The following is a 17058-nucleotide window of genomic DNA, read 5'->3' as shown; positions in this document are numbered from 1 at the left end:
CAGTTTTTTTCAAGTCAAAGTAATGAAGCAGCACATGTCGAAAAAACAACTTATCACGTTCCATATTTAATCAAAAGAAAAAATAGCACTGCTCGCTTAAATGAATCTCTTCGCACTGAATTTTATTGACAAATGTCTAACCTCTAAAATGCAGCCAGTTTCAGATGTCAAAATAAATTACACCTACAACTAACGTCATCTAACTGTGAGCCGCAGGAACTAAGTTTACCACCTAATATGTTGTGTTTAATAGAAAAAAAAAAAAAAAAAATATATATATATATATATATATATTTTTTTTTTAAGACATTTCGAGTATTTTACTACATAATGAAATTTTTTGAAAAAACGACATACTTTATTAAATCTTAATGTAAAACGAAAATCAAAGAAATTATTGAGAAAATTTTTAGTTTTCCCACTTTGGGTCGTATATTTAAAACATTCACATTCATTGCACTTCTAATCTGTCACAGAGAAAATTTTTTGGGATCTAATTGAAATTCATCCTTATTTCTCAAAAAAATGATGAATTCTGAGAGTAAATCGTGAATCTTTTCCCTTAGTATAAATTCATGAAAAGTAAAAAATCTGACCTTGAAAATATATAAAAATGTTCACTTTTCATTGGAGTTTACATTGGGTTTGCATTGGAGGAAAAGATTCATAATTATCTCCAAGTACTGCAAAATTATTTATTTTATATAATTTATAATTTTATACTAGGAAAAAAGATGATATTATATAATTGATGAGTATAATCGAGTTCACATGAAAAGATTCATGATTGAATCTCTGATTGATGTTCTGATTGGAAAATCTACGAAGATTCAGATTAGATGTGTAAAAAATCTGAGTAGGTAACCCAAACAGATCCTATTTTCTCAAAGTTTTTTTCAATTATAAATATATTGAATAAAACATTATACAATAAATCAGAATTACATCTCAGGAAATATTCGATATTTAGAGTAAGAATGGGATTCCTAATTGGTATTGCGACACGATACACCTATCTGGAACAATGTTGGGTAATCTGATCGGAATCTCTGCTGTACATGAGAATGTTTGGCAAATTTCCGTATGGGGAGTAGAACCCATAATTATATCGGGCAATCGGATACCAACTATCTCAAGATCCCAAGAAATTTTCTATGCAACCGCATGCGCAGGCTCTCGCTGAAGTTAACGTTGGCAATGAGTCGGCGAAACGATCGGCAAGTTGCAGGTTACAGGCCTGTTTGGATATCATCAATCGATGTTAACGCAACTTGGTAACCACCGGCGAATTCCGCTGTGGCGGACGCGTGTGCTGAACAATTACAGTTGAGCTTTGACAATTCCGCAACGCGCTCGGTACATCTAATTCGATGCTCGGGCGATATCTCCGAAACGCTAATCAAATCGCATGAAAGAGGAAAGAACACAAACAATAAAACCTTGGACAAAATATACGTATGTGGCCAGTTCATTCTCAGAGACGTTTGCCGCGGTTGCATCGAGTAAGGGATACCGGGGCTAGTTGGCAATTGTCTCCACTGATCAAAATGAATCAAGCAGAGATTTCAATACTATCTTTCACATATTTAAAAATCTTACTTGCTTGATTCTGGAAATTCTTAGAACAAAAATAATATGGTTTTGCCAACTAGCCCCCCTCCCCCTCCTATCACATTGCACAGCTAACGTCCAAGTCCGCTACGTCCGTTGAAAAAATAAGTGAGATATCAAATAAGTAAGTATTTATAGCTCCATTTTATGTCTCCATTTTGCACCTCGAGGTTAAAAATCCGCGGCGCTCGCGCAATCCCCACGGGCCATTTGCTCGGGAAATTTCGACGCGGTCCGCGGATTTTCAACGTAACGGCGCGCCGTGAGTATAAAACAGACGGCGATGGTCGGTCGTTCATTCGTTCGTTCGTTCGTTCGTTCGTTCGTTGGTTGGTTCAGCGAGAACAAGTATTTTTATTTTTCGGAAAACACCGCTGCGCGCTCGTCGGCCGGCGTGTAGCTTTCGTTATGTCTCGCATCCGTTCGCGCCGCTCGGGAACGCAGGATCTGTCACGCGGAAACGGAATGGAACTCGAAAGAATCTCTGCGCGCGACAACGACGACGTCGTCGTCGCGCCGACGAGGACGAAGACTTTCACCTCGCGAGCGAGCGCGCACGCTAAATTCCTCGTTTGTGTAATTTAGCCGCGTAATCTAATGAGCAAACGCCGCGGACTTACCACGCGGACCGGAAATTGAGGTATACATTATGAAACGTATTGCCGTACAGCGGCGGCGGCACAGCTTTTGTACGCGAACAGTCGGCTGCGCGCGTCCTCGCAAAACCAGGTCGCGCATGCCGCCGCCGCGGCCTTACCTCCGAATTCGCGAACTTCGCACTCGAGAAATTGCAGTTTTCTGATTCGCCACGGTCGCGCGGCGACTCGTAACGATGAATATTTAGCGACGGCTACGTGACTCCGTTGAATATCCGGTCTGGGCCGAAGGGCCGACGCTTCTCGAGAAAGAGGAAGCCCTCCCGCACGGGAGAACGTGAAGCTCGCGCTGCCAGGTAAATTAGATTTATTGAGTTCGCGAGATGTTTCCGGGTGTATCTTTCCCCGCGCGCGTCCACCGTAATACATTTCTCGCATAATAATTCTTTTGCGCATAAATCGCGCGCTCTTCGTGCGGCAACGACGGCGACGGCGGCGGCGGCGGCGCGGAATTAAAAGCGCTCGTTGCGCGGTTTATCATATGGCGCACACTCGCGAGTGCGATGTAAATGTGGGGTCACGCTCTGGCGTAAAATTTGCGATAATACTAATTTAAATGACTCGTTGTGCGTCGGGTATAGGGAAGTTGGCAGAATTGTTTTTAACTGTTCTTTAACAGATTTTAGAATCAAACAAGCAGGTATTTCAAAGCCATTCTTCGCATATTTAAAAAGCTTGCTTGCTTAATGTAATCTAACTTGTTAGGAAATAGCAGAAATAATTGGTTTTGCCAACTTACCCCGGCAGCCCCGGTCTACCCCTTCGGGATGCGCATGCATGCGCTCGCGAATAGTCTGTGCTTTTCGGTTTGCCGTTCCTTCGCTTAGATACAGTTTCATGATTATCATAACGTGAGACAATCGATGATAGGAACTCTAGAATTTTTTCAATTTATCTTTCATTGCATTTATGAGACAAGTTTGCACCATAATTAATTATATATTACTATTCAAATATAAATTTCTTATCATATTGTTACAGCTACAAACTTATTAAAAGTCGCACTGAGATTTTCATAGTACATCTTGCATGATACATTGTTTTGAACAAATTTGTATCGTTCTTTTCATATTTTCATTTCGTCACTTTATGTGGTAAATATAAATGAGCCATTCATAAGGGACGCAAGCTTTACAAATCGACTAATAAAGCTACATTGAGAAAAAAATTTACTAAATTTCGTTTGTTTGGATAGTACTGTGAAGATATTTATTTAAATTAAGTAATTATTTTCTAAAATTAAATAAAGAAGTTTTAAATGTAAATTTGTTTCTTTAATTTTAGAAAATAATTACTTAATTTAAGCAAATATTTTCACAGTACTATCCAAACAAACGAAATTTAGTAAATTTTCTTCTCAATGTACCGTCAAATTTACGTGCACCCGTCTGTCTGTGGCGGTGTTGGCTACTTCAATGTCCGTCGCAACTTCCTCTCTCCGGCGCTGCTTCAGTTGCTTCTGCCTTCCTAATGTAATCAAGTCGAATTTAGTGCTCGCGATTCCCGCGAGAGCACGCATCGCGTCGTCGTCGACGGAGCGATAATTCGCAATCATCGAGTCACAGCCAGCAATCCTTCGCGAAATGAGAAAGTTCGATCGTAAGTGAATGCCGAACGTGGCTCGTAACTTCCACCGTGATCCTCAGCTGAAAATCCTCGACGACTACACCTTAGCTGATCGACGATCTAGAAGAGTCCCGCGCCGCTTGTTTACGAGCACTCCGGCTAATTCGACGACAGAGTTCACGGTCGACTTTCTCCGGCCGTTCCGCAAAATTCGATCACTTCCGCTCAAGTTGCCCGACCAAACTTCGTCGGCGGATAGAATTCGTACGGATAATTAATCTTTCGTACAACAGGGATTAATTAACTCGTGTGAATTTATTCGCGCCTGAAACCCGCATAAGAAATTTCTTGGGATCCAGTTCGATCCCCCGGAATAATTACGGGTTCTTGTTAGAAGTATAATGTTTCAAACGTGCGATTCTTAAATGGCAAATACCAAAAGTATTCCCAATATTCTTTCTTTTGCTTTAAAACATGCTGCCCTTTTGCATTCTAATGGATATAATAGTTGATGTAAAAATAGGGTTTCTTGTTTGATACCATAAAAATAAATCAGGGCGTTACGGATTGAAAAAGTTCCTGCAGTATTTCTGTTCTAGACCGATTCTAGATAGAGCACGCCTGTTTCCCAAGTAGTACAATTTCCAGGAAAAACTGGCCACCAGCCAGAAAACGGCCAGTTTTTACTGTCTAGGAATTATTAAGCAGTAACTATTCAGAAACTGAACAGGAAAATACTGGCTAGTATTTTTCGTCTAATTGCTGACCAGAAGTTAAGCAAGGAAAAATGGCAAAAATAAAGTTATAACCATCTAAATAATAAATTAATTTTCACGCGTGAAAAAGGTTTATTTTCTGAAACACAGGTTTTACATTATTTTTACATCGAAAAATAGAATTATTTTATATTAAGTAATAATATGTAATATATTTATATTAAATAATATAATATTTTACTAAAAGATGTAATATTTTAATTAAACATTTTATTTAATATTTCATTATTTTATTTAATATTTATTAAATATAATATTTTAATTTAATATTTTATAAAAAATATAATATTTTACAAAATTGAACGACGAAAATTATTTCATGGAATGTACAAAAACAAGTTTAGTTGAAAACTGATCAAAAACTGGTTAGAAACTGATCAGAAACTGATCTAGTTTTACCATCAAGATGCTAGTAAAATAAGAGCGTCGCCTAAGTTGGCCAGAAACTAATCAGAATGCTTGGTCAGTTACTGACTAACAAGAACTCGCTTCTGTTTGGATTGGGATGATAAGAATAGGATTTCCCATTGATATCGTACTGAGATAAACTAATTTTGACACAATTTGGGTATATTCTCATCTGTGGTGTATCTGGGAAAATCTTGGATAATTTTTATACGGGATGCTACAGCAAGCAGTAGCTTTCAATTCAGTGTTATTACATAACGCAACAATGATAACGGATGTAATATACGTTCCGATATTTCGTGTCATCGGTTAAAATTCCAACTCGGCAATGTCACGTGAAAAATTAAATGCATGATAAACCATAAAATCAAAACGTCCAAACATTTCGCGACAAAGCAGCGTAAAATTAGAGAAATATACTTATTTAATATTTATCGTAACGTGCGCGCAGAGTGTTGTACAATATGAAATTAAACAAGTTCTATCGGCATAAAACTGCCCTCTGCATGCTTGTGAATTTTCTATCATGAATTATCTTTATTGGCTACAGCGATTACAGTATTTATATGTGCTGCAGCTCGAACGCCGCACGATATAACGCCGCATAATGTAAACGTCAAAGCGAACGTCAAGCGCGTGTATCGATTTTATAATTATATTACTTTTGTCAGAGGGATGAAAATTGAAAATTACACGAGCATTTATTTCGGATAATGGTGATTACTCGGAGGAACGTTCATCGCGTTTATTAAATGGCAAAATTGTACTTATAATTAAATACAAATTAATACCGCCTCAGATTATCCATATTATACCATTGTTATCGAACACTGTATATTTTTTCATGTGGAATATACACGCGCGCATCACACACAAAGAATGATATCTGTTTTACGATCTTTACCATCCTACTTTTATTTTATAAATATTTATTTCCTAAAGCTCTCTCTTTACGGTATTTGACAGAACATCCTCTTTGAGGAGATTTCCTTATATAGAATAATAAAAGATGGATGATGTTTATAAACTTTTCTAAGGAACCGAATGTTCCAATTTCAATGTTTCAAAAAGTTGTTTCCGAAAGTTCCCAAAGTGCGCACATGTTTCCAAAAGTTTCCAGTCTCAATGATTGAAACTTTGTGTTTATTGTGTCGGGTTTAAAAGCTTTCCATCGTCGTCGGGTCGATAACAACAAAAATATAACTGTGCACTGGGGAAAATGTTGCAGTGAAAATTACGTCAAAATTATATATCTTTTGTAAAGTGAACTATATTGCGAAATTGTACTACAAATTACCATAGAAATAACAATTTGACGATCTATTCGATATAAAAAAACACTCGGACAATTACAATAATTTTGCAGTAAAAAGTCAGAGGTGCGTAATATTTCGAAACAAATATATAGCAATTTCGGTTATAAATGGTCTAAAATTGCGATTTTTATTACATTTTCTCCGTATATATAAACGACACGGTGCGAAAAACTCGTACAGCCATCTAACGCGAAGCAAATTCAATCGCTGCAGTCGCAAAAGTGTGGCTATTGTCCGTAGCAGGATAATTCTTAAAGGCGCGACAGGATAGCGACATTCCGAAGCGAAAAATCGCATTTCTCGCAAAATCGATCCAGCCGTTATGTCGCATTATTTAACTGATGATCCTCCCTTGTTTTTATGCGCAGGAGTGGACGGACTACAACCTCCAGTGGAACGAATCTGAATACGGCGGTGTGAAGGACCTTCGAATTACGCCGAACAAGCTTTGGAAACCGGATATCCTCATGTACAACAGGTAATCTGGCCTCGTTACATTTGCGTAGCAACTCTCATTTTGTATTGACAAGCCAGTAGCCTTCGACTAACAACATTTGTCAGGAGCATTTCAGTTTAGCACGGGCGCAAGTGGAGAGAAGCGCCAGTCCCGTAATAGAATTCTTAATTAAAGTGCGCGTAAAAGAAACAAGAACCGCGTCAACTACGCTTATGATCGTCGTGTTAATAAAGCATGACCGGACAAACGGCACATTCCGTGTAAAACACACGCGCAAACTGCGATTCTCCAAGGTCGTCGAAATTCCCCGTCGCGCCGGGCGCGTTTACGCTTTCTCGACTCACTAACGAACACAATCGGCCGAACAAAATCAAAATAAGTCTCCTTCATTTCGGTGATAGCGATTCTCGATCATACGAGACGAAATCTGACGACGTTTCTCCTTGATGATTGTATAATTGGTCGCAACACGATTTGCATATCTTTTATTATCGAATGAAGTCACAGCGCTTTAAATGTCTCAATTAAGAACTACTACTAACGTACGCTCAACGCACTCACGTTATCTCTTCGTGAAATATATAAAAATTACTTCAAAGTATATAAAAATTACTTCGAAATATATAAAAATCGCCTAAAAATATATGAAGATCAAACATTACCTTTTCTAATCGCGATTCAATTGAAAAATTCACACCTGACTCTGAATTTAAATCTGAATATCTCATCGAAGGCAAGTTTAAAATTTAATAATGCAGATTAAGAGGATGCTGAAAACTTTACCGATAGAATACTGACATTTTTCGGCAAAGTTTATGTCGTATTGGTTGTACAGAATTACTGCTTTTATGCAATCAAAGTTCGTGCAAAAATAAATAGGGGTATTGCTCAATATGTCATGAAAACGAGAAAAAAATTTTTAAATGTAAAATCTCAAGCTGTCAGCATAATATTTGTCTAATCCAAAAATTGTCTATACAAAAAATTCTGTATATACTTTACATAAGTTCTACATACACACACACACACACACACACACACACACACAAAATACGAAAAGAATAGCGAGGATCGCTTCTATGTTATCGACATTTTTACATTTTTACATTTTTACATTTTTAAATGTAAAATCTCAAGCTGTCAGCATAATATAATATTTGTCTAATCCAAAAATTGTCTATACAAAAAATTCTGTATATACTTTACATAAGTTCTACATACACACACACACACACACACACACACACACACAAAATACGAAAAGAATAGCGAGGATCGCTTCTATGTTATCGACATTTTCGGAGCTCGTCATCCACTTCAGCATCTTTGCAATGATACAGATTTCAATGGCGACTACTTGAAGCTACGTGACTTCCTTCGACAAAGAGTGTGCAAAGCGAGATTTCGCGACCAAGCATACGCACGCGCGATCAAACAAAATCGACACTCGACGAGCCCGCGCTTTATTCAGCCGCACGCGCAATTCCGCGTAATCCGTCCATGATTTAACCGCAATTGCGATGCACTGTTGAAGATAAGCCGCAGCCGCCGCGCGGACTTCCGGGCGCGATCGCGATTTCGCGCGGTATCGTCGATATTTCGAGCGTGACAACGCGCGCAGGCGTCGGGGGAGGCTCGTCGGGCCGTTCGACCGGGACGCGATTCCGCACCGATTTCGCGCACAATCGCGAGAAATTGCAATCGGCACAGGTAAAGGGATCTCGGAGTAGAAACTCTCTCTCTCTCTCTCTCTCTCTCTCGCTCGTTCGCTCGTGAGAGAAGGGAGAATCGCGCGAAGATTACTCGCTCCGAAAGCTGTGTCCACGACGTCGCGCGTCGAACGTAACTCCGCCGCAGCTTGTCCGGAAGGTACCCCGCGGCAACACTCCCCTGGTGTGCGTACACCTGAGAGAGAGGGAATTAAGATTTTGAAGAATGTCTTTTTCAGAAAAAAGAGCCGCGATGGCTAAGAAATAGCGCGGCGCTACGTGTAGCGCCGCTGCAGCCAAAGTTTTTTCATTAACTTTAAGTCGTTCCCCCCCCCCGCCTCCCACGGACGCACGGCAGGCAGCCCCGTTCGAGCGGGGGGCGCGGGGGATGGGGGAAGGGGTGAATTATTTACAACGTACCTCTCTTATCTTCTTTTTTTCTTCTTTACGTGCTCTGTCACTCTCATAGCGAATGTAGTTGTAAAAAAAAGAAAAGAAAAAAGTATCAAAGGGTACGTAACTTTTATCCTAGTGTTGCTTCGCATCTTACATATTCGAAAGTATATTATTACATACATACATATATATATATAATATATATACAACATATATATATCTCTCTCTTTTATATATTAAAATCCCTGAAATGCATGTGTTTATACTTGAATCCTATATATAGTAAGAGCCGAGTATATTATATATTTATATACTTGTACTATGTATATTATCTACAATTTTTCATTTGTAAATATTGTTTCCACGTAATATTACTGACCCCGATCGTAGTAATCTCTCTCTCTCTCTCTCTCTCTCTCTTTCTCTCTCTCTCTCTCTCTCTCTCTCTTTATTTACTTACGTATCGACGGCTCGACTCGCTTCTGCGTCCCTCCGGTCTCCTCCGCCCCGTCGCCGGCGAACTTCCGGCGCGAATGTGACGAGGGCGTGCGGACGTTCGCGAGAAGCGGGTTGGGCCGCGCGAACTTACGAATTACGCGGCTGATACGCAGATCTTGAGTTCAATGGCCACATAGAGGAAGTAACGTTTGCATAAGCGCCGGTCACTTTCATTTCTCCGTAGAAGAAACGCGAAAAGAAAGAAAGAAACCACGCGGAAGTCGGCCACGTCGTCGTGCGTGTCGCGCGTGCAGAGGAGAGAATTCCCGGGATAATAATCACGATTTCGCGATCGGGCCGGGACGAAGCGAAGCGCGATTCGCGTTTCCCAGCCCGGGGAGATGCTGAAACGTTGATAACGTGGGAATTCCGCTCGGGTCGGATCGCATTCTCTCCTCCTCTCTTCTATGGCGTAGGCGGGTCGACGACGACGCAGCCGACTCTCGCATTCTCAGTCACTCTCTCTCTCTCTCTCTCTTTCTATATATATATATATATATATATATATCACAGCCTCTAGAATAATTAGCCTTAGGTATTTATAGACTTGCAACTATACATATATATATATACAATCGACGACTGGCCGGCGTGCGTGAACGCGTTCGTCGCGCGATTCACACGTACGACAGTCCGTCAGATGAAAATACGCTAGCCGCTCGCTGTCAGCCGATTCCCGCCGACAATCGTGCAGTAAAGATGGTTGATATCCACCCCGTGAGGTGACGTGTTGTCTGACAGTGCGTAAGTGAACACGCACACGCGTTACAATGAGTCGCGCGGTGTACAGAGCGACCGAACGTCGCGGATTGCGATCTGCGCGACTCCCTTCTTCACGGAACGTGCAAAGGACCATAATAAGACCATAGTGAATGAGGCGGTCCGCGCGTTTCTCGCAGTGGCATGCCAGACTGGGTATGTTTTGCGTGATACGACGCGTCGGCCAAATTAATCCTATTTCGCGATTGGGAGCAAAACGCCGGCGAATAAGATCGCCGCGAGTTTTAATTATAAAAGCGCCGGATGGAATAACAGCGTTTCGATTTCGACCAGATTCTATCCCTTCTAGCCCCCTTGTTTCCCCCTTTCCCACCCCCTCTGCCCCGCCTTCGCGGACGTTACACGCTCCGATTATTTTCGATCGGCTCGTGGATTATCCGTCGTTGGAGCGGAGAGAGGCTGGGATGTAAATTAGATATTCGCCACCAATCGTCGAGTGAACATCAGGACTGGATCGTATTAACAATCAGATGCGATTAGGAGCGTGATCCCATAATCGGGATGAAATTTTCAGACAGCACGCACAACCATTTTCTCTGCGGGTGAGCACACATTACCGACCGAGCAGCGCGTCCGATCTGGTGCGTAAACGTCCCTCGCGAGCTTGTGCATCGCGAATGCAGTCATCAGACGTCGACAGCATGCTCATGAGCATTGTTGAACGATGCTCGAAGCGAGGCGACCTGATTACCTGTTCAGGATAATCTCCGCGAGGCAGAGAAAGGAGAGAAAAGGGGGGAAGTGCGACAGGACCGTATACAGAATTTCCTAGTAAAAATGTTACTGCGGAATTCGGTAACGGGCCGGCATTCTGCGGTGATTGAACCCGTCGACGCGGAATCCGATTTCGTGCACGCTACTTATTTCCGGGGAAACGTGCTGTTAAAAAAATTGCTACGGTTTCCAGCGAAATTTGCTATTTACTGAGAGAACAAGTATTCAGCATTTGTCGACGCAATCACGCAGCAAAAGAATTGTAGGAGAACCGTTTTCGTAATAAATGCGTTGGTGTTTACTTTTCTAGAATAACAAGAAGATACATACGGAGAAATTATTGCAGTAAAAAAATTACGTTAAAATTGAATTTTTTATCGCAATATTGTTTGTAAAGTTGAAATATATATTTAAATTGTAGCGTAAATTAAAAGAAAATTGTGAATTTTACAATCAAATATACGATGTAAAAAGACATTCAAGAAATTACAACAATTTTCAGTAAAAAATCAAACATACAATAACGTTCAAAAAATAAAAAATGTTTTAAATAAATATCCGCAGCGATTCCGGCCATAATTCTGCACGGTTCGAGGTCACAAAAACATTTTGTTGCAATTTTTATATTTTCTTCGTGACAACTGGTGCTGGAAATAATTCCTGATGAGCTTAGCCATTTTTCTTCTTAATGTTCCTTAACGAGACTGATAGTTTATTTCTACGTTACTAAAAATCTAGCGAAATTAAAAAGAATTTCCACAAAAGAAGAAATCGTAAAACATTGTGTGTATGACGAAAAAATGATGGAATAATTAAAGCTACACAGGGGGATTGCATTACGCCTACATGGACGATTAATTACGGCGCGATTAATAGCTGCCGCTAGTGTCGAGGCCGCCATCGAACGCGAAAGTGAAAATAATTACAGCAATTCGGTCGCAAACAAAATTAGCTTTCAGAGAGGCGATTTGTAAAGCAGCGAGATAAATGTCGGACGATCCATCGGGCCTCTTGATATTCCAAGGAAAGGGTAGAAAGGCGAAGCCCTCCCGCAATCGTCGAATAGAGGCGATCGTGCGTGGCTCGTGGAAAAAGAGAGGGAGGGGCAGGAAAAAAGAGAAGCACACAGAGACAGGTAAAAAGAAATACGTGGACAGAGAGCCGAAAGTGCGGCGGTAAAAGTGAAAGATACTGAGCGAAAGGGGGAGAAGCGGTCAGTCGGGCAGGTCGAATCCACCCCCGACCGCAGCCAACAACCGGCCAAGTTGGCCAGTCCGAGAGAATTTCCACGAGAACTGGCGCCGCGCGCTGGTAAAGTGTGCGGGATCGCTTCAATTAATTAAAGTCTCGTCTCGGGGAAACTTCGTCTTTGTGGGTATCGTGGGAACGCACCACAATGACTCTGGACTCGGCAGCGGATGGAGCGGGACGCGACTTTCGCGCGAGACCGCGGGGATCAATTTTTCAGCAGGGCTCGTTGTTGACTCGCCGTGGGCACTCGCTCGATGGCACTCCCTTGCTTCTTTTTCTCCCTTTTCCCTTCGCGAAACACGACTCGAACGAGAGCGGACCGCTGACGCACTTCGGTGCGCACCACAGAGTCCACGAGCGGACGCCGCGCTTGTTTGGGCAGCCGTACCGCGTAAGTGGTGGCCAGTCGTTGACGGCTAGTGACATCGAAGATCGATGGCAGCACTGATGACTCGACGAGTTAAGCTCGAATTTCGACGGGTCTCTCTCCAGTAATCATTTTCAATTTGCTACTCGTCCCTCTCTCTCTCTCTCCCCCCCTTCCCCCGCGCGAACGCATAGGAATCAATTCGTAATGGGCGCTTATTGTTTCGTCGACGGTTCGTCATAATGTACCGCAGTGTCACGTCCTAATGCGGTCGGATTTATCGGAGTCGTCCGCGCGCCATGTTTTGCCAACGGTCACTCTCCGACCGGGCATGCATTTAGCATGCGGATGATCATTTCCTCGGTTGATGAACATTCGACACGACGACTGTCGACGAATTGCCGATTGGTACGTGGGCGGAAAAAGTGCTGCTGCATCGGTAGAGCTGATCGGCAGCGCTGTAATTGGGGCTAAATTTTGATTCAATAGCGATCTTACTGAGACCAATGAGATGTCCCGATCACGAGTAAAGTCGCAACTTCTGGCCAAATTTGTTTCATTTTTTGATGTGTTGAGAAAAGTACACGTTATAATATATGGAAATGTGCGAGGAAACATTTTTTGTATTCTTTCGTTCCTTCATCTTTATTTTCTGAAGTTCCTCTCTCTCTTTCACGAACATTGTTAATATTTCAGACGAAAATCTAGTACTATTTATTCCAGCGACTCTTTAGAGATTTACGAAATTATTAGTTTATTCTCTATGACTCCAAAACAACGTACATAGATTATTGAGTATGAATTGTTAATATAAAAGATTCACTAGCATAGAATCCGTTGTAAGAACACGGAACATTTATTAATCCACAATCAGAACTCGCGCATAAACATTTTCAATTATTTTCCTAAAATTTAAAGTCGATTAATCTCAGGTTATATGTAGCTTTCTTCATTCTACGCTACGGGGCAAGTGAATCTGGTACCAAAGCATGATGGCTATGTTTGTATTTTGGTCATTACAAAACAAAATATACAGTTAACAGGGTCGTGGCAGGCATTAATACGTATAAGAAGATTGGCCCCATTATGTTTATACAGTCAGTCACAGCGATTAGTTGCCTAAGAAGTTGTAACTTCGGAATTCTAGAATCTAGGGCATCTAGTCCCAGTCTCCCCTGTAATGTCGAGTGCGCGCGCGGAGTTTGCATGGAGTAAAGTCGGGGCTGAAGTGCCGACGACATTATAATTGAAATCTCGGAGCCACACGCGGAGACGGGCGCGATCATCAACTGTGCGCGGTGTGCATTATTACGCGCTACTCCCGTGGCGCAAAACTCTCACGCATGCGAAAGGCCATCCTGGACGCCATGACGGACCGCAAATATTTCGCCGGCTTTATTCGCGGGACGGTGTGCCGTACATAAATCGTCGTCCCGAAATTACACCGTCGATTCCCCGACAAAAATACGTCGCGTCCCGTTAAATCATTTAACTTATGTGCTCCCATTATCGACTTGGACAATTTATAGGAGCCGCTGCCGGAGCATAACCGATTTATCGAGGCAGCTGGGCGAAATCTACCTGACGTCGCGGCTCCTGATAACAGCCCCGACTCGCCGCTCGTGTTCTGAAAACAATCGCGCCCCCCCTCCCCCTCCCCCGGATCGTCGACGAAACAGCCGGCAGGGCGGACGTTTGATTTACACCCGCGCCGCCATGAATCGACTTGGCGTATAACGCCCGCTTGAAACTCGTTGCCGCGTCCATCGAATCGCAACTGCCGTCCGTGTTCTCTCTTCCATTGTTAAGCGCGCGAAAAGTACACTCCAACTTTGCTGTTCTCTTAATCCTTACCCGACGACCTACTTTCCCCGAGCGCACGAAAAGTCGAAGTTGCATTTTTCGCCACACGAGGATCTCGCAACGCCCGAGGTCCCATCAGCACACGAGCATCCTCTCGTTTCGACGCGATCGAAGATTACCGTGCTTCACACGGTTGGATTACGCGCGCCTAGTAAGGCTAAACGTTTACTTACTTTCAACTTCTCAGCACACTGCCGACACTACTTACGCGGTATCATCGACACAAGAGTATCTGAGCGGAGCGTTCTCCACGAGGCTAAAGTCTAATTAGCAGCAAAGAGTAAAGTTATGGTACCTCAGGTATTTACGCTGTGGCTTCCTCGGATATATTCGGTTTCACACCAGCTAGCTTCGCTGGCACCGTGACGTTTGCAACCAACTAAGGTATCGTCTTTGAGAGGATTTGCCATGTCAGTTTGTTGTAAGTTGTCCACACGTTATAGTCGGTTGTGCTCACTTTTTATTATCGAATGAAATTGCGACGTTTCAGGCGTTACTAGAATTAAGGGAATGCTGAGGTTGAAACCGAAAGAACACTGACATTTTTCTGCAAAATTTACGTCGTATTGGTTACACAGAATTACAAATGCTTTTACGCAATGAAAGTACGTGCAAAAATAAATAGGAGCATTGCTCGATACACAGAGAGAACGATTTGGTTGAATCAAATAAACGCTTCTTTGGAATAGTCCAAACGAATTTTTCGATTGATCAAACAAAATTTTGTTTGAAGCAATAAAAATATTTATTTGCGGCTTAGTTCCAAAGAAATATTTTTGTTGTGTCAACCAAATAATTCGTTTGGACTGTTCCAAAGAAACATTTATTTGAATCAATAAATCGTTATCTCTGTGTATATGACGAAAATGAACAAAAAAATTTTAATGTAAAATTTCAAGTTGTCAGCGTAATATTTGCCTAATCCAAAAGCTCTGCAACTTGTACATACCGAAAGTGTGGATGCTCCAAACAGAAAAATTGTGAAGAACATTGTTCTACCTTCGCATCTGCATTTGGAAGCTTAAAAATATCGAAAAAGTTTGCAGAAAGATTTCTACACATGAATGATTAGGTTTTCTGTTAATATGGTAAAACAAAGCAACACACATTCATGCACTGAAAAATTGATATTCTTATTCTTAGAAAAATCCTCTAAAATAGGCACCAAGTGTAAAATATTCTAAACATAAGATTTATTCCTCTTGTTTTGAAAGAAAATTCTCTACATAAAAACAAGAGTTTCTCAAAATAAGAGGGATAAATCTTATATTTAGAATATTTTATACTTAGCGCCTATTTTAGAGGATTTTTCTGAAAACAAGATTATTAATTTTTTAGTGTGTAAGTTCTGTATATTCAAGAAATACGAAAAGTATATACGAAATACGATAATCACGTTATCCTTTTCGTATTTCTTGTATATACAGAACTTACATAAATGTGTGTTGCTTTGTTTTACCATATTCAACGGAAAACCTAACCATATATGTGTAGAAATTTTTCTGCAAACTTTTTCGATATTTTTAAGCTTCCAAATGCAAATGCAAAGGTAGAGTAATGTTCTCCAAAATTTTTCTGTTTGGAGCATCCACACTTTCAGTATATACAAGCTGCGGAATTTTTGGATTAGACAAATATTACGCTAACTGACAGCTTGAGATTTTATATTAAAAATTTTTTGTTCGTTTTCGTCACATATCGAGCAATGCTCCTATTTATTTTTGCACTATTTTCATTGCGTAAAAGCATTTGTAATTCTGTGTAACCAATACGACGTAAACTTTGCAGAAAAACATCAGTGTTCTATCGGTAAATTTTTCAGCTTCAGCATCCCCTTAAGCCTAATATCCACAGAGCGTGATCTAAAGTTGTTTTTCTCGCGAAGATCTATGCATGCCGCCAAGTTCGTTCTGTAGCAAGAAATTTGACTCTCAACGTGCTCCATTGCGAGCTTGATGGTTAGTTCTTCCAGACAGATTCGGCGTTATTTTCCAAGCGTGTTGCTAGGATCCCAATACGAACTGCCAAATATAGTATAATTATATGACTGACGTCAGCATTCGGTCTATCTTCTTGGATCCGTTTTATTCGATCAAAAGTGTGCGAACCAATCGTGTGCACACATACACACACGTGCCCCGTTCAGATATTCTCACATCCATGCTCGGTATCTTACGGACCGCGCCTTCGTTTCACGTCATAGAAACGAGGGGGCGATGATAATCTCCGCCATCACATCGACGAACCGAAGTGGATGGTATCTTATAGCGATGCGTACCACGCGCTCCCAATATGAGAGCGAGCTTTGTATGGGGGGAAGGGGGCGTTAGAGAATTTCGAAGAAAACCACCCCAACACATCGGAGGGCCGGAGTTGGAGTGTAAATAACATAACGACGGGGAGGGCCAGTGTATATGCCTCTATCTCGTAACAAGGAGGCGCCGGCTCCTGGGAGCGCTTACGCGCCAGTCCCTCCGAGGGAGAAGGCGCTTCCTGCGAAACCGTAAAGCGAATCTCGAGTATCCCGCCCGGAGGTACTTTCGGGCGTTACCGTTGAATTTAAGCCGCCGTTAACCCGCGAGGTTAGAGCTTCGGTAGCGGCGTGCGCGCGGCTCGTAAAATCCGTTTGGTCCGAACACCTCTCTGTCTCTCTCTCCTTCTCCTCTCTCTCTCTCTCTCTCTCTCTCTTT

General features: G+C 41.7%; 1 protein-coding gene across 6 annotated transcripts in view; it reads left to right on the top strand.

Annotated features, from left to right (window-relative positions):
• The window catches only part of LOC116843446 (neuronal acetylcholine receptor subunit alpha-7), a 359573-nt gene that overhangs the window by 153910 nt on the left and 188605 nt on the right, over positions 1-17058 (top strand). For all 6 annotated transcript variants that reach the window (XM_032813838.1, XM_032813834.1, XM_032813839.1 and 3 more), the window contains exon 5: positions 6702-6811. In XM_032813838.1, coding sequence (XP_032669729.1) covers positions 6702-6811 — 110 coding nt within the window. The remainder of the gene's footprint in view (positions 1-6701; positions 6812-17058) is intronic.

Source organism: Odontomachus brunneus, unplaced genomic scaffold (assembly GCF_010583005.1).
Source record: "Odontomachus brunneus isolate Ranch 3 - 2012 unplaced genomic scaffold, Obru_v1 Obru_scaffold_033, whole genome shotgun sequence".
NCBI lineage: Eukaryota > Metazoa > Arthropoda > Insecta > Hymenoptera > Formicidae > Odontomachus > Odontomachus brunneus.
This window is presented reverse-complemented; position numbering and strand designations above follow the sequence as displayed.